Source organism: Muntiacus reevesi, chromosome 4 (assembly GCF_963930625.1).
Source record: "Muntiacus reevesi chromosome 4, mMunRee1.1, whole genome shotgun sequence".
NCBI classification, from domain to species: Eukaryota; Metazoa; Chordata; class Mammalia; order Artiodactyla; family Cervidae; genus Muntiacus; species Muntiacus reevesi.
In genome coordinates this window covers 45,448,996-45,472,136 of record NC_089252.1, presented here as the reverse complement: position 1 = coordinate 45,472,136, position 23,141 = coordinate 45,448,996, and the positions used below count along the sequence as shown (strand labels likewise).

At 51.9% G+C, this 23,141-nt stretch overlaps 1 protein-coding gene across 8 annotated transcripts in view; it reads left to right on the top strand.

The window, feature by feature from the left end:
- ZBTB7C (zinc finger and BTB domain containing 7C) overlaps positions 1-23,141 on the top strand; it is a 378,538-nt gene that overhangs the window by 343,502 nt on the left and 11,895 nt on the right. For 7 of the 8 annotated variants that reach the window (XM_065932669.1, XM_065932666.1, XM_065932668.1 and 4 more), the window contains one exon: positions 19,287-20,489. In XM_065932669.1, coding sequence (XP_065788741.1) covers positions 19,303-20,489 — 1,187 coding nt within the window. In that variant the 5' untranslated portion in view covers positions 19,287-19,302. Of the gene's footprint in view, positions 1-18,960; positions 19,083-19,286; positions 20,490-23,141 lie in introns of those variants that run through there. The other variant, XM_065932673.1, reaches the window with a different exon arrangement.

The following is a 23,141-nucleotide window of genomic DNA, read 5'->3' as shown; positions in this document are numbered from 1 at the left end:
CCCAGCTTACCCAGCTCCTCCTGGGAGAGGACGGGAGGGAACATCTCCCAGGGATGGAACCTCTTCATAGGCCACAATCGGACCCTCTCCTCACCTTTCAAACTGTGAATACTCAGGAACAAAAAGGGGTGTCTCACAGCTGGCTGTGCCTGCTATGTTTTGAGGTGATAGCAATTGTGAAGTACAATTGTGCTGCAGGATTCTTCTTATCCTGATCCATAGATCGTTTAATCAGAAGAAATAAGATGCTCCCATTTTCCCCTTGGGAATTTAATTCATGCAGTTTTCTGGCTGAGCATTTTGCTCTCCTTGGCAGCATGTGAGCACAGGGGCACAGTGTGTGGCTGGGTGACGTTGCTAGAAGAGCCAGGCATCCCCAGCACTTGCTGCTTACTGAGAGCTTCGTTATTTATGTTCCTGGGTCATCTCTTCCTCCGGAAAGTCAAGGCGATACTGACCACTTCCAGATGACGAGGCCCATGGGTGCTCAGCAACAAACGTGCCAGATGCCTGCTGGTGTGAAGCTCCATACTCCATCCTGTGCTGGGTAGAGAGGAGCAAACCATTCTCACTGTCAAGGAACTCACATTCCAGTCCTGGGGGTGGGAGGCTCATCTTTTTAAAGATGAGGATCCCTTTCTGAAGCTCAAAGCATTTCGTGGACCTCTGCCTGGCTTCTGTGATTCAGTAATGTTTTTATGTGTCTTCGGGTTGAATCTGTCACAATCCCATCTGCTCGCATTTGAAAACTGGCCAAATGTGTACTTGTACAAAATAGCTTGCTCAACGTACTCATGGAGTAGGGGCTTCTTATGTGTCTGAAGACCCTCCGCCCTCATCTCCAACAGCCTGAGGGACTTAATTAATGAATGTCCAGGACAGTTGGAGGGAGATTGGGGGCTCAGACTGTTGGAGAAGGTGAGAGCCTCCCTGACAAAGGAAGGGAGGAAGCCATGGGCTCCAAGCTTGGAGAGCACAGAGCGGCGGCCTCCATTAGAGACCATGGGGGACGTCAGAGCGAAGAGAAAAAGGAAGGGACAGAGCTTCCTGGGGGATATAACTAATCCAGCTTTGTCTAACCCTCCTGTTGTCTGTTTTAGGAAGCCTTCGTCACTACCCTTCTTTCTGATGAGCTTTGCATCAGGAGACACATTGTTCCTTTTACAATTTTAATAACCGAAGCTTTGTAAATTGCCTATAGACATTTTCAAGGTGTCCTGCTCTCCTCCCTGGGTGGATGGTCCCTCAGCCTGTGGAGGCCAGAGCAGGGTCACACTCCTGTCCCTACCTCTTCCAGTCCCACCCCAGCCCCTCCTAACGCCGTGGCTGCTTGGCCAGCACCTTTCAGAAGCACCTGGGATTGGACTGGGGACACGCTTCTCTCCACTCCTGGCAGCCCCCTCGCCCCATGGGTTATGGGGATTCCTGACACCCAGAGCTCATCCCGCAGCAGCCCCCTTGGTCTCTCTACCCCTATCTTGACCCCCACCCTCAGCACTTCACGTCCGAGTCGCTTCTGCCTCCTCTCCCCCAGGTTGATCACAGTCACACCCACTTTCCAGCTGCATCTCTGCGTGGTAAGAGCTGGGAGAGAGGGAGGGCAAGCGCCTAACCTCAGGAGGAGGTGGTGCCTGGGCCAGGTCTGAAAGTATGAGCTGAGTTAGCCCACTAAAGATAGGGGGGCGCTGAGGAAGTTGACAGGCAGCAAGGCTTCGGCAGCAGGGACAAGGCGGTGGACGCTGGGCATGCTGGCTCTGGTTGTTGGACGCAGGCAGGCGGGCAGGGTAGGCAGGGCCCACATGGTGGATCCTGGCACCTGTACTGGGAGCTGGTGGCGAGAATTGATTCACTTCTGAATAAGCGGCAGCAGGAATGGGGAGGAGAGCACAGGTGATGAAGATAGTGCAGGGAGAGCACATGATGTTGGGAGCAAGGGATCAAGAGAGAGAGAGAGAGAGAGAGAGAGAGAGATTGAGAGGTGGTCCCAGCCCAGGTCTGGACCAGAATGGCTAGCGGTGGCAGCAGGCAGAGGACTCCTGACTCCTCTCTCTTTCAATGACTGCAGCCTATTTGTTTGTTTCTTCCCCCTTGTGCTTCCCCCGCTGGCATGAACTCCCCAGAAAAGCTAAAAATGCATCTCATCTGACCCAAATCAGAGGGTGGATGAGCCGGGGCTTTATTACACACTGGTTAAAATGGGTCTTGTGGGAGAGGATGGGCTCCGTTATAATTGTATCTTTGGTCACCTCCACCCACCCAGCCAAGAAACTGGTGGGGCTGCCTCTGTTTAGACACCGTTTTACAAAAGGGCTCCCCTCCTCCCTTCAGCTCTTTTGGGTTAGTCTTGAAAACTCAGCCCACTGGCCTGGGAAAGAGATGGGAGGAGGGAGGGAGCGGAGGAAGGGTCGTGTCCTCCCACCCGGCTCCTGTAGGGAGGAGAGCCTGGGCGAGTTTGGAGATGTGTCTCTGGGGTCTGGGGCGGCAGCTCCAGAGAGACTGGGGGTGGGAGCAGGGCTTCTTAAAAGCAGCAGCAGCAACTCCCTTGGCAGTATTCCTCTTTATGATTCTCGAACTTCTAAATTGTTCTTTGGGCTGAGGCATACCATCTATTTAGAATTGAGCATCAGAAGTGGGGGCTGTTAACTCCGGCTTTGAAAGGAATATTTTTGGAAAGGGTGTGGAGCCAGCATTCAGTGGCATTAGTAAGAAGTAACAGCCCTTTCCAGGTCCTCCTCCCGCTCAGTCCCTCTGGGAGACCCCTGAGGTGAATCATGATCGTGACTCACCGTGGAACACTCGGGAATGTTCACGAGTGCTCCCACGTGGATGCTCCTGTGTGATCGTGAGCTGTGGATCTCAGGTGGTGGGTTTGCAGGTATTCTGTGCAAGTTGAGTTGTTTGCATGCTTATAAGGCTACTAGTCAAGCAGGAAAAATCATGCATTCATATCCTGTAGCCTTTCAGTTACACACTCACCTTCTCTTCACAAATAGGAAGTCAGAAAATGATTGTTGGTCTCACCCTTTGTTCCCAGACCTCACTAGGCATGATAGGAGATATCGGGGAAGTATATAACCACATATGTTTCTTGAGGAAGCAAGATTATATAAGATTAAACAGCACTCTGTGTGTGTGTGTGTGTGTGTGTGTGTGTGCGCGCGCGCACGCACACACGCTCACTCGGTAGTGTCCAACTCTTTGCAGCCCGCCAGGTTCCTCTGTCCATGGGACTTCCCAAGCAAGAATACTGGAGTGCGTTGCCATTTCTTTTTCCAGGTGATCTTGCTAACCTAGGGATCGACCCGTGTCTCCTGTGTCTTCTGCATCAGCAGGCGGATTCTTTACCACTGAGCCACCTGGGAAGCCCAAATAAGATTATACGTGAAAAGCCAGTAAAAACGATAAATGGGCAAGGGCCAAGGATAAGGTCCTAACTCCTGAGGGGTGGGGGGTGGTGAGAGGAATGTACATTGGTCAGCTGTTGCTGTGTAACAAAAATGCTCCCAAACTTCAGCAGCTTAAAACAACACTAAACACTTATTCTCATGATTTTATAGTCAGAAATTCAAGAGCAGCTTAGCTGGGGAGATCTGGCTCAAGGTTTCCCATGAAGGTATAGTCAAGATATTGACTGACTGGGATCATCTTAACTTTGATTAGGGTTGAAAGACCTGCTTCCAAGACGGCTGACTTAGTAGCTGGCAACTTGGAGCTGACTGTTGGTGAGTCCTAGTTCCTCCTCGCTTAGACCCCTCCAGAGGCTGCTTCTGTATCTCCCAACGTCAGCAGGAGCACGCAGAGAAAGCAAGGCGAAAGTGGCAATGTCTCTTGGCTTTGGAAGTCCCACATCATCACTTCCCTGGCCACACCAACCAACCCTGATACAATGTGGGAGGGAATTCACAAGGTTTGAATACCAGAAAGTGAGGTTCTTTGGGGGCCATCCTGACATATAATGAAATAGATGGAAATGGGAGCAGGGGAGCAAGAGAGAGAAAGAGGGAGACGCGGTCCCAGCCCAGGTCTGGACCAGGACCAGGAGGCCTTTAGGTTTGCTTTAGGTGACAGACGAAGGGTATTAGGCAAGAAGTGAGACTCAACCATAGTCTTGAAGAGACTGTGGACAAGAGACATGGACCCGAAGGTGTGGCAGCTTAAAGCAACAGGCACAAGGCTGGAATGAGCATGCTGTGTTTGGAGGGCAATGCACAAGCCAGATTTAAAGAGAGATTCCATGTCAGAGAGCACTGGGAAATAAAGTCAAGATGAGATGATGGAGGACTAGGATGGGCAGACTGGAATGGTGGGATCTCTTAAAGGGAATCATCAAGAGTTCTGCAGTGCACAAATGACCAGATCCAGGTCAGGAGGCTCAGCCTCTTCCTGTCTGGGTGCCTTGAATGAGTCCCTTTAATCCTTTAGAGCTCAGTGCTCACTCCTATAAAATGGGAATGATGAATGAGTTAATAATTGTGTAATAGGTGTTGACTGGAAAGCAGTCAGATTTTGATGATCATGAAGATCATCATTTGCAACCAGACCTTCCCAAGGTTCTAGAAGTTCAGAAGATGCCTAAACAACCTCCTGGCTCCTTCTCCCTGTGTTCTGTTGCTATATGATAAATGCTGGACTAACCAATATTGACCTCCTGAGGCTGAAACTGTGGGCTCTCCTATTAGAAAGAAAATCCACTTCTCTGTATAGCCTGCCTTTCTAGCCACAGGAACAGTGCTGTGTCATAGGCAGATTCTAGTCAGACCGTAGGCCACTCCTAATATCCTACAATTGTAGCCTACAGGACTTGATGGCAGCCAAAGCCTGTTCTCATTCAATTCTTATCTGATCCTCACAACCATGAGGTAGATGGCCCAGTGTCATTAACTCCATTTAACAGACAGAAAAACAGATCAATTAGTTGAAAGGCCCCAGAACAAATCAGTAGTGATTAGACATTACAAAAAATCCCAAAGCGTTTTGTGAAAGAAGGGAGAGCATTTAATCATTCAACATTTTTAATAGTAATGGCTTTAATATTCAAATACAAAAAGTACATATAGGAAAATAAATTACCTTTACCCTCACTGGCAGCTCTCCAACACCGTCTCAGAAAGAACTAGTACCCAGTTTTTAATGTGTCTTTCTAAAGATAGCCCATGCATCTACCAAAAAATATGTATTTGTGGTCATCTTTTTCTTTCCAAACTTGGTAACAAATCACACTCTATGTTGCAGTTGAATCTCAAAGCTATTCTCCATACATTCACATACAGATATGTCTCATTCTTTTTAATGGTTGCATAGTACTCCATGGTGTATCCAGCTAGCGCTCCATTGATGAACACTGATGCTTCCAGTCTTTGGCTATGGGAACAATACTGCAGGAATTAGCTTTGTACCTACATTCGTTACATGTGATAATGAAACCAATATTTATAAGGGAAATTTCTTCATCATCACAGTTAAAATCTCTCTGTAATCTTTGTATCTTTAATCCTGAGTGATACTGAACATTTTTCACATATTTAAAAGCTATTAGTATTTCTTTTTCTGGGATCTTGTTCTTCTTTTTTTACTTTTTTTTTTTAGCTAAAACAGTTTTTGCAATTTTCCAGCAAGGTATAGGTCTTTTCCTGATATAATATAAGCTTTTGCTATAAAGGAAATTAGCCCTTCATCATATGTTTTGCAAATATTTTCCCCAGCTTATTTATTTCTTACTTAGAAGAGCGCTTCCCTTTGAGATGATAAAACAATTTTCTGATGTTTTTCATGATTCTTTTTAAAAGTTTTAAAATCGTTGCTGTGCCCATCATTTACTTTGGTATAAGGGATGGGAAAGGGGTCTGGATTTTGTTTCGTTTGTCTCCTACATGATTGGCCAGTGGTCCCCATCCTATTTATTGAAAAAGCCATCTTAAAATTGAAACCCCACCTTTACTATTTGCTAAGTTCACATGTATATAAATGTGTGTGAGTCTGTTTATGGGCATCTTCTTGATCTGTCTCTCTGTTCATGATCCAGTATCAAATATTCTATTTTTATGACTTTATAATGTGTTTTCATATCTGGTAAGGCTGGTCCCCTTACTCCCATTAGTCATCTGTTTTAGAAATCTCTTGGCTCTTCTTTAAGTGCCTATTTTTCCATGCGAACTTTAGAGTCAGCTTATCTAATTTCAATAGAAATTCTGCTTGTTATTTTTATTGGGACCATATTGCATTGATTGAACTATTTAGGGGGGAACTGGGGTGTTTACAGTATTATAGCTCCCTATCTGAATGCAGCTATACTTTCTATTTAAAGAGTGCTTCAGTCATGTTTTAAAACTCTCTTTGTATGGACCTTGCACATTTCTTATGAGCTTATTCTTAGGTGTTATATCTATTTTCTTTGCCAAGTAAATGGGATCCTCTATGTTTTTGAGCTTGTCCATTGTTTGTATAGGAAAGTATCCAGTAATATCCTCTGCAAATAATGATGTTTTTCACCAACTCTTTTCTAACTCTTTAACCTTGTATTTCTTCAACATTTTTGATCTTGAGACTTCAAAGAGGGACCAGACTTCCGAGATACGAAGAAATTGCTGAGCCCGTCTGGCACTTTTTTTGGCTTTTTTTGAGCTGGGGACTGAGGGCTGGGGGAGGGGTGGGGGACTCTTGTCCCTTGAGAATATTTTCACTGTAATTTATGGTAGCCTGGGGACCAAAACTCTCAGCGCAGATGGATGATGAACGCTGGTGGTCGGGAGATGGGGGGTGGGATAGTTAACTTTGTAAGGTGCTGACGGTCAGACACCCTCCCCAGAGGCTGTGAAAGAGTCCTGCCCTTGGTGCTGGCGGGGACTTGTGGACTTGTGGGACACACTGTGGCTGAGCCAGTGTGGCGGAGGGAAGGACCGCTCTCGTCCCCTGAGATGTGCCCTGGAGAAACAGACACAAGGGAGGCTGGACTCCAGGGACTGTGCTCAAAAGCGGGTGTTTGCTGTACATCCTCAAGGAGTCCCTCCATCACAGCTGCCTGGTGCTGGGGTTCTGCCCAGACATCCACCCGCTGGCTCCCACATCCCCAGTGGTAGGATCCAACCCACCCCGGAGTCCTTCTTGGTCCGTATTTCTCCTTAATATTTTGCTGTGGGTTATTCTTGTGTGTGTGTGTGTGTGTGTGTGTGTGTGTGTGTGTGTGTTAGAGGCTCAGTTGTGTCCGACTCTTTGCAATCCCATGGACTGTACCCTGCCAGGTTCCTCTGTCCATGGAATTCTCCAGGCAAGAATACTGAAGTGGGGGGTGCCATTCCCTTCTCCAGAGGATCTTCCCGACCCAGGGATCGAACCTGCGTCTCCTGCCTCTCCTGCACTGGCAGGTGGATTCTTTACTGTCTGAGCCACGAGGGAAGACTGTGGGTTATTCTTACTGCTCAGGAAAGCCAGAAGCCCCTCAAAATTAGATGCAAGGTCTTGTTTAGAGCCCCGCACAGCGTGAAGCCCCAGTCAAGATGTGGCGAGTGGTCAGTGTTTGTGAATTGATTCCCGTTCTGTGAGTAAACCACTTGTGACAAGAGTTTCCACTCGCATCCTAATTGCCCTTTCTTTGGGGACGGCTTCTGGAATCCAGCAGCCATCAGTTGTGCAGTGGGCAAGCGGGAAAATTACAGCCGAGGAGGGACTGGGCTCAAGTGTAAATAAGAAAAGGAAATGCTTGGACTTTCTCAGTGCAATAAAAGTTCTATATAATAATATTATATGGAACTATGCAATTACGCCCGAAAATTGCAAGCTTCCAGTTTGTCCTCCCAGCCAAATGCCAGGCGGTTCTCGTGGTGGATGGCGTCTGCTTGGAAGAAAAGTGCAAGTTTTGAGGCAAATCTGAGGTTTCACTTCCTTTAGAAAACACAGGCAGGGGTGGGATCGGGAGGCCATCCGGCTGGGCCGCTCATCCGGGCCTTATCTCCAAATCGAGGTGGACGGGGCAGGGAGGTCGAGGTGGGTCTTAAGAGCTGAGGCGTAACTAGAGCATCTTACACCTGGATGAGGCCTGGGAGAGTGGTCCTGCCCTCCTCTGCCCTCGGCCCCCTCCCCCCAGAGCTTCTCCCCACCCGGTCCCCCTCCCCCCGGGGGGTTTGGAGCAGGCGAAGAGGCAGGGGTGCGGCTCAGAGCAATGGGGCAGAAGATACCCCATCACAGCCCATTTCCAGCCACCCTGCCCTGCCCGGCCAAGAATACCGGTTGCTGACCCCTCCTCAGATGCAGCGCCAAGCAGATTTCTCCCCATCCAGACACCTCCCTGACTTCCTGCCCCCCGGCCTCTTACACAGGGGTGCGGGTGCGTCTGAAGCCTCCTTCCCTACCATCACTTCCTCAGTGGGGTCCCCGCCCTGACCCCAACAGAGCCTCTGCCCCAAGAGGCCCTGCCCTCACTTCTGGGCCAGTTCTGAACACGGCTTCTTTCTCTGCCACTTTTCTGTGAGTTCTTTAGAATTCCATCCATCCCTCTTGTCCCCGTTTCTGCAGCCCCAAATGGGTAAACTCTGCTTAGGAAATCTGGGGCCCAACAGCTTGGGTTCGAGTCCCAACTCTGCCTCAGTTTCTCCGTTTGAAAATGGGTTTTGCAGAGTAAAGACAAAAAGAACCTGCCTGCAATGCAGGAGAGCCAAGTTTGATCCCTGGGTGGGGAAGATCCCTGGAGAAGGAAATGGCAACCCACTTCCGTATTCTTGCCTGGAGAATCCCACGAACAGAGGAGCCTGGAGGGCTACAAAGAGTCACAAAGAGTCATGGGGTCACAAAGAGTCGGACACAACTGAGTGACTATCAAGTGCAAGAATCTACGTACTATATTTAGGTCAACGACTCTCACCAAGCGAAACACCCAGCACTCGTGGTACCTCTCCAAGGCTAGTTTAATCTCCATAGCTAGCTTCGTTCTGTCGCTAGCTGGAGGAATCTCAGAAGCAACCCTCTGCCTCCATGTGTCACATCTCTGGCAAGTCGGGTGCCTGTCTGTCTCCCACGCTCCCCACACAGGGCCTGTAAGATCGTTTGTAATGAATGAGGGCACATTCTGGGGGAGCAACTTCCAGACCCTGCCCTGGCTACTGCCCTGGCCAACTTCCAGTCTCCATGCCTGTCCCTGGCCACTGTCTGAGAGCTGGGAAGATAAACCCAGGAGTGGGCCTCCTCGCCCTTCTTCCAGGGCGTGGAGAGGGAACATATCATACATCTTTCATCAACTGGTCACGTGTCCATCATCCTGCCTGGTGTGGTCAAATGCTAATCCCCTCCTGACTTTGCAGATAGAACACTTGTCCTCTGAAAGGTCAGTGTGCGTGCACAGTCATTTCCCTGTAAAGCCTGGCAGCATCTCTGAGACACCTGGGGTGAGGTTGGGGGTGTGGGAGACTGAATCAGGAAGTCCACGGTCAGGTACAGCAGCCCCAAGACTGCAGAAACTGAGCTGTTCGTGCCCTCAGAATCCAAAGATCCACCCTGGAACCTAAAGATTGAAGTGGGTCAGCTGGAGGATGCCATAGCACCAGCAAGGGGCCTTCACAGCCTCCTGGTCTCGCATAAAAGAAACTGCAGCTCAGAAAGGGCATGTGGCCAGTCCAAGGTCACCAAGAACTCAGCTGCAGAGCAGAGAAAAACTCAGTGCAGACTGGAATTGTACCTCCTCCCCCAAAGCATTGTTACCCCCTCTGCTGACTGCACACCTGGGCATGTCTCAGCACCCCCTCTTCAGGCCCTTTCCCAGAACAGAGCTCCAGGCCTTTCTCGGCTCCAGCTTTGGCCCTCTCACCTGGAGCGGCTTCCCTTCTCCCACCGTCAAGTTCGGCAGCAATGGGCAAAGTGCAGGGCGCCCTGGGCGCGCAGGTCAAGGTGGCCTGAAGGCCGGGCGAGCTCCGGCTGGCCAGCTGTGAGGCCACTTTGGTGCCTTTTAAAAGAAACACTAAAAATGCATCCCCCGGAAGGGTTCAAATAAGTGGGCTTCTTAACCTGCTCCAAGCACAACTCCTTGAATAGCTCACACAGTCTAAACCACTCCCACTGCTCTGCAGGAGACAGCCCCTTTGGGCAGAAATGCTAAGGGAATAGGACTCCTGGGGGCTCCTGTGTGGCCCCCGCCTCCCCACCCCCAGGAGCTGGCGGCTGTGGGGAGCACAGCCCACCAGCCTGCCAGCAGGGACACCTGGAGAAGGCGGGATTCTGAAACTCAGTAACCCGGGCCGAGTGCTGTTTATGGGAAACAAGTGATTTATTTTATTATCCAAATTTTCAGCGGTTTAATAAGGTTTAATAAGCCTCCCAAGGAGTTTTCTGGCTCGGGAAATCGCCTGTAATAAACACAAGTAGTAAATCCTTTATTCCGAACATAAAGAGGTGTGCAGTATTTCTAAAAAGAAAACAAGTCTTTCCCCTCCACCCCACCCCGCCTCTCTCTCTAATAAATAAAGGATGAATAAATGATTAAAGAACAACCGTTCAAAGGGATACCACTTATTTGTCCGGCCCAGGCTCCCATGGCCAACCTAGGCAGCGCGGGGGACCCTCCCCACGGCAACTTCGGGTGATCTCAGCCCCCGCAACCTTGCTCCAGGCCACGCTGCCCTTAGACAACCCAGTCTAAGGGGCACAGCAGGGGTGCCCCCAGAGTACGGCCTCAGGGAGTGTGTGAGCTCTGCAGTGTTATTGCTGGACTTTGTCTCTTGACCTCGCTTCACTTTTGTTCCTTTGTCACCTGCCACCATGAAGATGAAAGTGCTTTGAAAAGTACTAGTAGTAGTAGTGAAAGTCACCCAGTCGTGTCCGACTCTTGCGACGCCATGGACTGCAGCCTGCCAGGCTCCTCTGTCCATGGGATTCTGCACGAAAGAAAACTGGACTGGGTTGCCATCTCCTTCTCCAGGGCATCTTCCCGACCCAAGGATTGAACCCAAGTCTTCTGCATTGCAGGCAGATTCTTTACCGACTGAGCTATGAGGGAAGCCCCACTTTGAAAAGTAACAGGCTCTAAGTCACCCCTTGAGGGAGGGGATGGGAGCAGAGGCCCCAGCACGCCCACTTGGAGTTCACCTAAATGCTGTGAAGAACAGGTTCCTCTGAAAGTGGGAGTGTTAGTCACTCAGCCATGTCTGACTGTTTGTGACCCCATGGACTGTAGCCCACCAGGCTCTTCTGTCCGTGGAATCCTCCAGGCAAGAATACTGGACTGCATTGCCATTCCCTTCTCCTTCACTTTCACGGGATGCTGTGAAGAGCAGATTCCTCTAGAGGGAGATTAAACAGCTCCGACACTCAGATGCCCCGGCCCCACCCTCGGGACCAAAGCCCAGGAGGACAGCTGCCCCTCACTGATTGTCGCCCATCACTCCAGCCGCCCTCTGGGGTACCGCCCAAGTCGTCCCGAGTGTGTGTCTCATCCCTACAGAAACGTGTCTCGTGTCCTCCCTCCAAACTCCCACTGGGCTCCTAGACCTTGTTCTGATAAAAACCAAACCCGTGTGGGATGTGGAGGTGGTGATGATGGTGAGGGTGGGGGTGAAGAGAGATCGATGCCACAGGAGACAGTGGGGAGCGCATGGGTGACAGGTCAGGGGGTCTGGGGTCTCTGTCGCTTCCTTACCTTGTTCTGTGACCTTGTTCTGTGACCTTGGGTGAGTCAGTTCACCAGCACGAGCTTAGGTTTCTCACCAGCACGTGGGCCAGATAATTCCTTCTGTACCCGGGGATCCTGAAAAAATGTATAGAGGAAAGTGGGTGTGCCCCACAAACAGGCAGCATGGTAAGTCAGGGGCTTCAGACACAGTGAGGCAGGGACTCGAATGTCTGGTCTCAGGAGCAAAAGCTCAGGCCCCCCAGGAGTCGGGATGTGGGGTGAACCCGTCTGTGTGGAGTGGGAACACAGGAGTGCCTGCCTGCCAGGCTGGCCCCTACGCTCTCACATGGTGTCCTGTGAGTGGAGGGGTCAGGCATTGGGGGGGTGCAGAGAATGAGGGGGCACGACCACGTGGCAGAGAGGGCGTGCATTCCAGCTGTCAGAGAGCATCTGGCACGCTGTCACCGTTGGCAGAGGAGGGAGACCCCGAGCTCATTTCACAGAACCCAGGCAGCTCCAAGCCCTGGGCCCGAGGCTGAGCTGGGGACCGTGGGCTCCAGGCATGTCTTGGCAGGGTGGCAGAGCAGGTGGGGCAGCCCTCTGCCGGAGGTGCTTCGGGAGGCGGGGCGCAGGCAGTTGAGGAGGCCCTGCCCAGCCTTCCAGCCCACATGTCTGGCCCCAGCCTCTGGGGCATTCCAGGGCCAAGGGGTGTGGCTGCCCTGCTTAGGGGAACTGCCAAGGGCAGGGTAGGGTGCGCCCAGCAGAGCTCCATGGGGCTGGCCAGCTGCTCGGGCCAGGCCTCCCTGCCTTCTCCTCTGCCCTGGCCCGCCAGCCCCTTGTAGGTTTCTATGCCTAAGAACCTGCTCAGACGAGGCAGCTAGCTGCTACCCAGCCTCGTTCCCAAATCTGGAAAAGAATCCACATGTCTTCTCTGCCCCTGCAGAACCCCACCCTCGCCCTCCTGGAGACACTGATTCTGCCAGGTCTGGGCAAGGGAGGGGCTAGAGGCTGGAGAAGGGGGCGGGGCCACTCCCAGGGCAGAAAGAGCCTGCCAGCCGGGCCGGTCCACCACCGGGATTTGGCAGATGGAAACATCACTCTGGGCCCCAGATTTGCTGACCTGAGTGCGATTCAAGGAGGTGCTGGATTTGTGCATCACAACAATAGAATTGTCCTGAAAGTCACATCACCAAGGCAACCATGGAGGACAGGAAAGAGATGGAATTGGAGTAGAAATCAAGCTGTGTGACTTGGGGCAAGTGACTCAGCCTCTCTGATCCCCATCAAATGGGAATCGTAATAAGGATGAAATGAATAGATAGAAATACTTTATGAATGATAGGGTTCTGTTCAAATATGTGTCCCTAAAGCAAAGAATTGGGGCTGCCCACCACCTTTTGTAGGGATTTCCCTGGTGGCTCAGGTGGTAAAGTGTCTGCCTACAATGTGGGACACCCGGGTTCAATCCCTGGGTTGGGAAGATCTCCTGGAGAAGGAAATGGCAACCCACTCCATTATTCTTATCTGGATAATCCCATGGACAGAGGAACCTGGTAGGCTACAGTCCATTGGGTCACAAAGAGTTAGACACGACTGAGTGACTTCACTTTCTTTCTTTTCTGGTAAGTCACCTTTTGTGACTTCAAGCCTCTCCCCACTGTGTATTCGAACCAACCTCATTCATTCAGCATCTCCCATGTTCCTGCTTGATAGCAGCCTGGGAATGATACAGCCATATAAGAGACAAACCCTGCCCTGGAGCAGAAGAGAGTCATGCAATTACTTCCCCAGTTCCCAGATAAGCAAACTTGAGAGCAGCAGGAGTGTATACAAAATTTACCCATCCCTACATTTCATGTTCCTAGTAAAACCAGCCCTAGAACATGGGGCACCTACCAGCCAGGCAGCCCCACACCTGGTTGGGGGCACAAGCTTGGGCATCAGAGCATCTAGCTCTAGTTCCAGCCCTGAGCCTAATGTGCTGAGTGACCTTGGGCATCAGCTCCTCTCTGTGCCTCATTTTCTTCATCTGTATAATAGGCATAAAGTTTCTACCCGCCTTGCCTGCCTCTTTGGGTTAGGAGTCCATGAGACAGGACATATGGAAGGACCTTGGATGATTATGATGTCCTCCACATGCCAGGGTAGCCCTGGGAGTGTCTTTGGGAGAGGTGATTAAATAGTGTGATCTCTGCAAAACTATACAGAAAGCAAATTGGTTCCTGATATGATCCCACCTCCCTCTGCCGCAACCCCTATTAGGGCTCTGGTCCCTCCTCGTGTCATAATTGCCAGCAGTAGTTGAGCACCTCCTCTGTCCCACTAACACTGGGACATCTGATCGGCCCAGTGGAGTGGCAGGGTGGACATTATCATCATCCCCACGATTGGACAAGGAAACTGAGTTCAGGAGGGTGATACTAAGTCCCCGAGGCCAGGAAGTGGACCCAGGATGTCTGAAAGCAGGGTCCTCACTCTCCACCTCCCAGCAGAAACCCCCTGTGGTCAGATGGCCGTCAGCCAACTTCAGGCACATGCTGGCTGAGAGCAAGTTCTTGTGAGAGCCTGCTCAGTACCCAGGTTCAACACACTTTCAGAGGGGACTCTAGAGACCCAAAGCTTTCCGGATCCAAATGCTATGGGGCTGGTCCTTCCTGCCTCTCTGCCCAACGAAATCCTCTCTATCCTTCACAGTTCAGAAAGTGCCCCTCCTCCTGCAAACCTGCTTGGATCCCCCAGCCCACAGGGGTCTGCTGTCTCCCTGTCCTTATTTCTCATGTGCCCTCGGTCCTGAGCCCCCCGGGGCCTCCATGGGTCTCAGGTCCCTGGTGCACACCCCTCAGCTCTGTCTCTGATTAAATCTCTAAACCTCTGACAGGTGGGGTCCAAACCCTCACCCCCATATGGACTTTGTAGGGGCAGCATGGTAAAGAGGAATGAACATGAGCTTTGGGGCCAAATGCATCCAAGTTCAAATCTTGGCTCAGACACTGTGTCTGCCATCAGGCAAGTCACTCACCCTTTCTACACTCTTTATCTCTAAATTGGAGATGATGATAAAAATGTGTACCTTGGGTGAAGAAGGATTAGAAGTTCAATGGCAGACACATTACAGGCACTTGATTAATGGTAGCTGGTATTGATTGTTATTAGAAATGTTGGCTTGCTTGCTTGAATGCTGGGGTTATTAGAATAGGACACAAATGAAAAGCAAAAATTGAGAGGTTAGTTCTGAAGGACTTCTAGAGCCAAGGTTTGAATGCTGGGGTTATTAGAATAGGACACAAATGAAAAGCAAAAATTGAGAAGTTAGTTCTGAAGGACTTCTAGAGCCAAAGTTTTCAGTGCATTTCCTTAAGTCCAAGGCTCTTTCTCTCCAAAGGCTCCACCTCCATCTCTCCTCTGTTCCTCTTGTAGGAGCAGGCCCTCCTCGTCTTTCACTGGTGAGTTGAGGGCATGACGAAGCTCCCTGTAGTGGAAGGGGGCAGGTAGAGTATCTGAGGCAAGTGATATTCTCATGTTGTAATAGAATAAACCTAGGCCAGAGCTGCGAAATGCTGCCCTTGCCAGACAGGCTATGTGGACACACCTTGGCTTCTAGAACCTTCCACTGAGGGCACAGGCCCAGGGGAGGCTGCAATGGGCTTCATATCCTCTGGAATGGGGACCGCACCTATGCCCTTCCTTCATTTTCAAGCGCCTCTTTCCACCCTTGCTGTCCTCCCCCTTTATTTCTGGGCTCTATATTTTTTCTAACCCCTTCCTACCAGAGGTTCATTGCATCAAGCCTCTCCTAACTGTTAAGAGGTTTGGCTTTGCTTTTCGTGTGTGTGTGATTTTCTTTCCTGAGTGTGTTATTCTTGGAGACAGAGTACCTTCACTTGGGCCATGGGCGGGAGGGCCCGGGTGGGAAGGGGGGCTGGACGTGGCAGTCCCTCTGGAACACTGCCCTCTGCAGACCCTCCAGGCACGGGAATCCCAGGGTCACCAGGGAAGCTTCTAGAGTGCAGAGTGGGGGCACTTCTTCCCCAAAAGTTAATAAAACAGCAAGCCATAGCTCCCCTTCCCCTGCTACCTCCTGCCAGGAAAAACAGCCCCCCCTCCCAGCTCTATGGTTACATCCATTCCTCCAAGAATGGACAAAGACTCCAAACCATGCCACGGTGAGAAGTCACTGCTGGACAGACCAGTGTTCAAGTCCAGAGTCACCCAGGCCTACTGCCCCCTCCTCATTGCCAGATTCACTTTGTGCTTCTAGCTCCTCAAGGTCGTGTGTGCAGGTTTGCTAAGTCACTTCAGTAGTGTCCAACTCTTTGTGACCCCATGGACTGTAGCCCATCAGGCTCCTCTGTCCATGGGATTCTCCAGGCAAGAATACTGGAGTGGGTTGCCATGCCCTTCTCCAGGGGATCTTCCCAACCCAGAGATCAAACTCATGCCTCTTATGCCTCCAGCATTGGCAGGCAGGTTCTTTACCACTAGTGCCACCTGGGAAGCCCCTCCTCACAGTCATGACTCCAGTTATCAGATTTACCTGGTCCATCCAATGACAAGATGAGGAAAGAGAAGCTCAGAGAGGTGGTGGGGCCTCTCCAAGTCACATAGCTGTGGTTCCTGACTCCCAGGCCCCAGCAGACCTGGCTCCCAAAGCATGGGAGGCAGGGCATGTCAGATTAGGTGGTGCGATCCATCCCTTGGAATGCTCAGGTGAGACCCTGACCACCCCCATCCCATTCAGTGGGTTCCAGCTCCTTTATTTAAGAACATGAGGATAAGTCTAAGGAATTGTGGGAATTTTTCCTGAAAAACATTTCAAAAACAATTTTGTCTTTAAATGAATAAGCCCTTGGCAAGCAAGAAAACTTGCTTGAAAGAACTAATTTCTTGAGGTCTTACTGATTTGGGCTTTTAACAGTTGAAGGGGGGTTTCATTCACAAATAGCATTTTCAGAGGAAAAGGGTCCTCTGAGGGTCAGGACCCTGCTACCAGTAGGGCAGCTTTGTGGGAATTAGAAAAAGGTATCATTTTCTCAACACATCTACTTCCATCTATCAAACCAGTATCATAACATACTGATTTTGTTAGAAGATAGCATTTAACTGCCATTGCCAGAAAACATCCTGATAAATATCACAGGTCTGTAATGTCTATGAAGTGAATAGTGCCTCTGGATAGCCTGTTGTATCATCTGTTATCTCCCTGGATTATCTATCATGTTATCTGTTGGTGTATGACAAATTACTCTAAAATTGAGCAACCGAAAACAAGAATCAACATTTACTGTCTCCCAGTTTCTATGAGTCAGGAATTCAGAAGCAGCTTTGCTGGTGGTTCTGAGTCAGTGTCTTTCATGAGGTTGCAGTCAGGATGTCGGGGGCTGCTGTCATCTGAAGGCTTGACTGGGGTTCAATGACCCATTGAGCCCCACAGAGGGACCACTGTGTGGTGGTCCCTCACACAGCTCAGCCTCCCGCCATGTGGACCTTCCATAGAACTGTCCTGATGACACGGCAGCTGGCATCCCCCGGAGCGAGTGATCCAGGAGAGCCAGGCGGACCCAGCAATGTCTTTTATGATTTCGCCAGCATTTGGTGGTGTCACTTCTTGTTACTTTAGCCGTTCTGATGGGTGTGCGGTGCTACCTTATTCCTCGTTGGTGGATCTTGCTCCACCTTTTTCAGAGTTGTTATGTCCCTGTAAGCTCTTTTAGAGCAGGGCCCTGCTCAGTCTCCTCTCTGTGCGTCCCCGCACCCCAGGGGAGTGCTGTACACAGAGAGAAACCCAGTGACTATTCAGGGAATGAATGCTTGGCCTGCAGGGTCTCTGGCCCTTTTTAAAAGGCAGGAAAACAGCAAGGCCTTTGCTCTAGGAAACGGCTTGAACACCTGCCCAGGTGGGATGACTCAGGGAAGACTAAGGCCCTCCATCACCCATAGAGAAACAGGGAGGAAGGGGCGGAGCACCCAGCACCCTAACACCCCACTGGGTCCCTGGTGCCTCCAAGTCACTCGGGGCTCACATGGTGGGCCTGACACTTCTCCCTTGTCCCTTTCTGCTGCATTTGCCTTCTCAGGGCAGAAACATCCAGAAGATGAGTGTGTGGGAATTCCCAGAGCTCTTGCCACTGGGCTGTGGGGCTTCCCACTGTAACTGCACCCAGGGAAGGGGCAGGCCTTGGCTAGGATTTATCTATGGGCCATGACCAAGCTTTGCCCAGAGTAGCAGGGCCCTTCATGCCCTGGCATTAAAAATTAAGGTGGCCTGTTGTCCAAATTGAATCTGTTCTGCTCCCTGAAGGGAGGGGGGTGCCTACTGTCCTCTGCCCAGACCCTCTCCTTCTGACCCCCCTCCCTCCTAGCAGCTATCACTGGCCACACTGTGTTTAACGTATAAATAATCCTGAAGTATCTCAGAAGAGGCTTCTCCCCACAGGGATATGTTTCCCTGAGAGTAACAGAATACTGACATGATAAATTAGCTAACAATGCACTTGAATTTAACACTGAATATAAATATTTATCAAATGGCTCAAGATATACGTATGTAGGAGGTCACTGTTTTTTAAAAAATCAAGAATGGCAAGTGAAGGGAAACCTCATCAACTAAGATGAAGCCAGAAGTTGAGGTCAGAAGGCAAAACACCTACCATAAGGCCCCCATTTCCTTGCAAAAAAGGGGTAACAATATTGGTTTAAGGTTTCTAGTAACTTGTCAGTTTGCTAGGGCTGTGATAACAAAGTATCACAGAGCAGGGCTTAAAGAACAAGACTGATTTTCGCACACTTCTAGAGGCTGGATCTAGTCCAAGATCAAGGTGTCGCAGGGTCCATTTCCTTTGAGGCCTCTCTCTTCAGCTGGCTGTCTCCACCTCCGTCCACCGCCCCCTCTGCCCCATGTCCTCACATGGTCTCCCCTCTGGGGGCCACACTGGATGAGAGCCCATTTGTAGGACCCCGTTTTAGCCTTAATTACCTCTTTAAAGATCCTACCTCCATACACAGTAACACTCTGACATCCTGGCATCCTGACATGATGGAGCTGGACCTGGGAACAACTCAGCTACCATGAGCAGTCTGGTTGTTGGTACAGTCACATCAGTAACCAAAAGCAGCAAAATGGGAGTCTGTGACAAGAGGCAGAGGATCTGTGAAATAAACCAAAGCGTTCTCCCAGCGGGAGTCCTGAGTCATGAGAGAAGACTCCCCCTTTGGCCCCTGACCGGCAGACGTGGTGTGAGTCAGGAGTGGCCCCCATTCCCGCAGCACACAGAGCCGCGGAGTCTCACGTGGCCGGGAGGTCTCGCGTTGAGACTTGCACATTCCCAAAGTGGAATTTGTGAAATCGTGCCCTAAAGGAGATTCCATAGCCTTTGCTAAAAGGCAGGCGCCAGCTGCCCGATGAGGAGCCCAGCACCCAGGGCCTTTGGGGCCCTGGGAAGAGCCCAGTGGTACCTTGAGAAGGGGCACTTGGGAGCGGGGCTCTGAGTGACAGGTGAGAGTGGGGAGAGCTGAGGAAGAGGGGGCGACTTTCTAGCAGAGGAGGAGGGAGGGGAGCCCCAAGCAAAGGCAGGGGTGGGGTAGGAGAGCACCGCCTATGCCCACCAGCCTGGCCTCCCTGGGCCAGGATCCCAGAGCTGGCGTCCCCTCCAGGCGCCAGGTCCTCTAACTCAGTCTCTCCCTGTGTGTGTCCCCGCAGGGCTCCGGCTGAGAACATGGCCAATGGCATTGACGAGCTGATCGGCATTCCCTTCCCCAACCACAGCAGCGAGGTCCTCTGCAGCCTGAACGAGCAGCGGCATGACGGGCTACTGTGTGACGTGCTACTGGTGGTGCAGGAGCAGGAATACCGCACCCACCGCTCGGTCCTGGCCGCCTGCAGCAAGTACTTCAAGAAGCTCTTCACGGCCGGCACCTTAGCCAGCCAGCCCTACGTCTACGAGATCGACTTCGTCCAGCCCGAGGCCCTGGCCGCCATCCTGGAGTTCGCCTACACCTCCACGCTCACCATCACCGCCTCCAACGTCAAGCACATCCTCAACGCCGCCAGGATGCTGGAGATCCAGTGCATCGTGAACGTGTGCCTGGAGATCATGGAGCCCGGGGGGGACAAGGAGGACGACGATGACGACGAGGAGGACGATGATGAGGACGAAGAGGAGGAAGAGGAGGAAGAGGAGGACGACGACGATGACACGGAGGATTTTGCTGATCAAGAAAACTTGCCTGACCCCCCGGACATCAGTTGCCACCAAAGCCCTTCCAAGTCGGACCACCTCTCGGAGAAGGCCTATTCGGACACACCCAGGGACTTCCCCGACTCCTTCCAGGCCGGCAGCCCAGGCCACCTGGGCGTGATCCGGGACTTCTCCATCGAATCTCTGCTGAGGGAGAACTTGTACCCCAAAGCCAGCCTCCCCGACAGGAGACCCTCCTTATCTCCATTCGCCCCGGACTTCTTTCCACACCTCTGGCCAGGGGACTTCGGTGCCTTTGCCCAACTGCCGGAGCAGCCCATGGACAGTGGGCCCCTGGACCTGGTCATCAAGAACCGCAAGATCAAGGAAGAGGAGAAGGAGGAGCTGCCCCCACCCCCACCGCCGCCCTTCGCCAACGACTTCTTCAAGGACATGTTCCCGGACCTTCCCGGGGGGCCGCTGGGCCCCATCAAGGCGGAGAATGACTACGGTGCCTATCTCAACTTCCTGAGCGCCACCCACCTGGGGGGCCTCTTCCCGCCCTGGCCGCTGGTGGAGGAGCGCAAGCTGAAGCCCAAGGCCTCTCAGCAGTGCCCCATCTGCCACAAAGTCATCATGGGGGCGGGGAAGCTGCCGCGGCACATGAGGACCCACACCGGGGAGAAGCCATACATGTGCAACATCTGCGAGGTCCGCTTCACCAGGTGCGCGGGGTTGCCTGTGGAGGCGGGGCGGAGAAAGGGGCGGGGCTGGGAGGGCTGGGGGCGGGGCGGGCGGGGCGGGGCCAGAGTGGAGGCGGGGCTGGGCGGGGCGAGATGGACCAGGGGCGGGGCTGGGCGGACCGCTGGCGGGGCTGGGTGCGCCGGGGGCGGGGCGGAGCGGGGCGGGGGGAGGGTAGGGCTGGGGAGGCAGGGGGCGGGGTGAGATGGGCCAGGGCGGGTCTGGGCGGGGTGGGGGTAGGGCTGGAGGCGGAGCAAGATGGGCCAGGGGCGGGACCGGGGCAGGGGCGGGGTGGAGGCGGGGCTGGGAGGACCGGGGGCGGGGCGCGATGGGCCGGGGGCGGGACAGGATGGGAAGGGTTAAGGGCCACTGAAATGGAAAAGGATCCAGGTCACTGGAGGTCCAATGGGGTCCTAGCTGCACGGCAAGCTCATTGTCATAGGTGCTGGGCATTACCAGGCACAGTGATTTTCAAACATTTTCTCATATTACCCTACTAGGTGGAAGGCCGAAATACGAAGTAGATCCCAGCAGAGCCGTCTGGTTAAGCTGGAAGTAGGGAAGCTCCCTCCCACTGTAGACCCAGGGAAGCCGGTTTGAAGGTCCCCAATGGTGTGCAGCAACCCCCTCTCCGCCCCCCTTTTTACTTGGAGCACGATCAACATGTCAGGGCCTGTCCTGAGTGGATTCTGCAGACCAACCCTCCCACCACGTCCTGGAAGTCAGGGAGGGCCATGGCCTTTGTCCACAGATGGGTGATCCTTCACTAATCAGTAGCTAATCAGTCACTTATAAGCCCAGCTGGGAAATGGCAGAGCTGAGACTTGAACCCCAGTGAGACCCCCCCAGAGGCCCTTTCAGTCCTGTATGAGGTCAGACCTACAGGATGTGCCTCCTTTTATGATGTCCCCCTTGACTGTCTGTGTTAGGAAGAGGGTTAACTTTATGCTGTTATGAAAGTTGAAATTTGAAATCAGTACATGATAAACCTTTCATCTTTCCTGGACAGTGTTCCATTCAACACTCAAGTATTATATACCTTCCCTGCACAGCAACTTTTGTGATCAAAACTGACTGGTGGGATCCTGTGGGGTCTGATTTGTCCAGGGCTAGGTTTCGATGGGTCTCTTTGGGGGCGATAAGGTCTGTTGGTATCAATGGTGGCCACTGACGTGAGGCTGACCTTCCCAGCCATGTCCACGGTGGGGAAGTGCTGTGCATTAGGGCTTTGTCATTTCAGCGTGTCTGTCTGATGTGGACAGATCCTGGTGGGATCTGCCCTGGGACAGTGACTTCCTAGTCCAGGTCATGTCCCCACACTGCCACTGTCCCCACCAAAGAACCCACCTTGAGAAACCCACACTTACTCCAGTGGCACTGCTGCCAGCCCATATCCTCTTAGCAGTTTAGCTTTGGGAATTGCTGAGAGCTCATTCTTTTGATTTTCCTCAGTGGGACCAAAGCTTCAGTTTCGAGGTCAGAGTGCTATATTTTGAATCAGGTAGATTATCAAATCAGGGGCAATTCTTTGGGGGGAAAAACAAGATGAGTCCTGCTAAGTCACGAGACTCGCTCTCTTTGGTGGCTTGAAAACTCTATTTGAGGTTGCCAGCGAGGGTCAGGGAATAGATGACAGTTGTGGAAACAGCTCTGCAGACTCTTCCAGTGACTGCTTCAAAGGACAACTCTGATTGTTTCCAAGGTGGCCTTGGGTCCCCTCGCAGCTGCTTCTGTGAAGGAAACTCCAGCACACTCTCCCAGCTGCTCCAAGCTGAGAGTAAACGGAGACTTTCCAGGTGTAGAAGGGCAGGACTGCCCGTACATGGGGTGTGTCCTTTTCCAGCCAGCAGTGCTGACCTCAAGTGCTCACTTCTCTTTTTTTTTCCCATTTATTTTTATAAGTTGGAGGCTAATTACTTTACAATATTGTAGTGGTTTTTTGTCATACATTGACATGAATCAGCCATGGATTTACATGTATTTCCCATATCGATCCCCCCTTCCACCTCCCTCTCTACCCGACCTCTCTGGGTCTTCCCAGTGCACAAGGCCCGAGCACTTGTCTCATGCATCCAACCTGGGCTTGTGATCTGTTTCACCCTAGATCATATATATGTTTCGATGCTGTTCTCTCTGAACTCGAGTGCTCACTTCTCTTATTGCTGCAGAGCAGTTAGACCCAAAGTCCCTAAGATTCACCCCCTCTCAGGTGCCCCTCACTAATGGCCCTGCCACTCTGATGTCACCCCCACCTCCCACCCTGCATTCACCTTAGATCCACAGGGCACCTGAAAGGCTTCACAAAAGCACAGGAATAACAAGGAAGACAAGCCAGAGCCCAGTCCAAATTCAAGTGCGGTTCATGAGTCTGGAGCCAGGGCCTCTAGCAGTCTGTGCCTCCAAGCCCAGTCCCTTGGGAATGACTTTAAGATGTGGACAGTCTTCACAGGTCAGATCCAGAAAAGCCAGCCCCTGAGTCCTGCCATCCAGGCTTCACCTTCTTTGCTTGTCCCCTGAGCAGATGGCGGACACTGGGGACACCCCTCCCTGCAGGGAAGACCCAGGACTGTGACTTCAGTGGGAGGTGCTGTATGGCAGGGGACTGAACGGGATCCTGCCCCTCCCCCCGCCCCCCC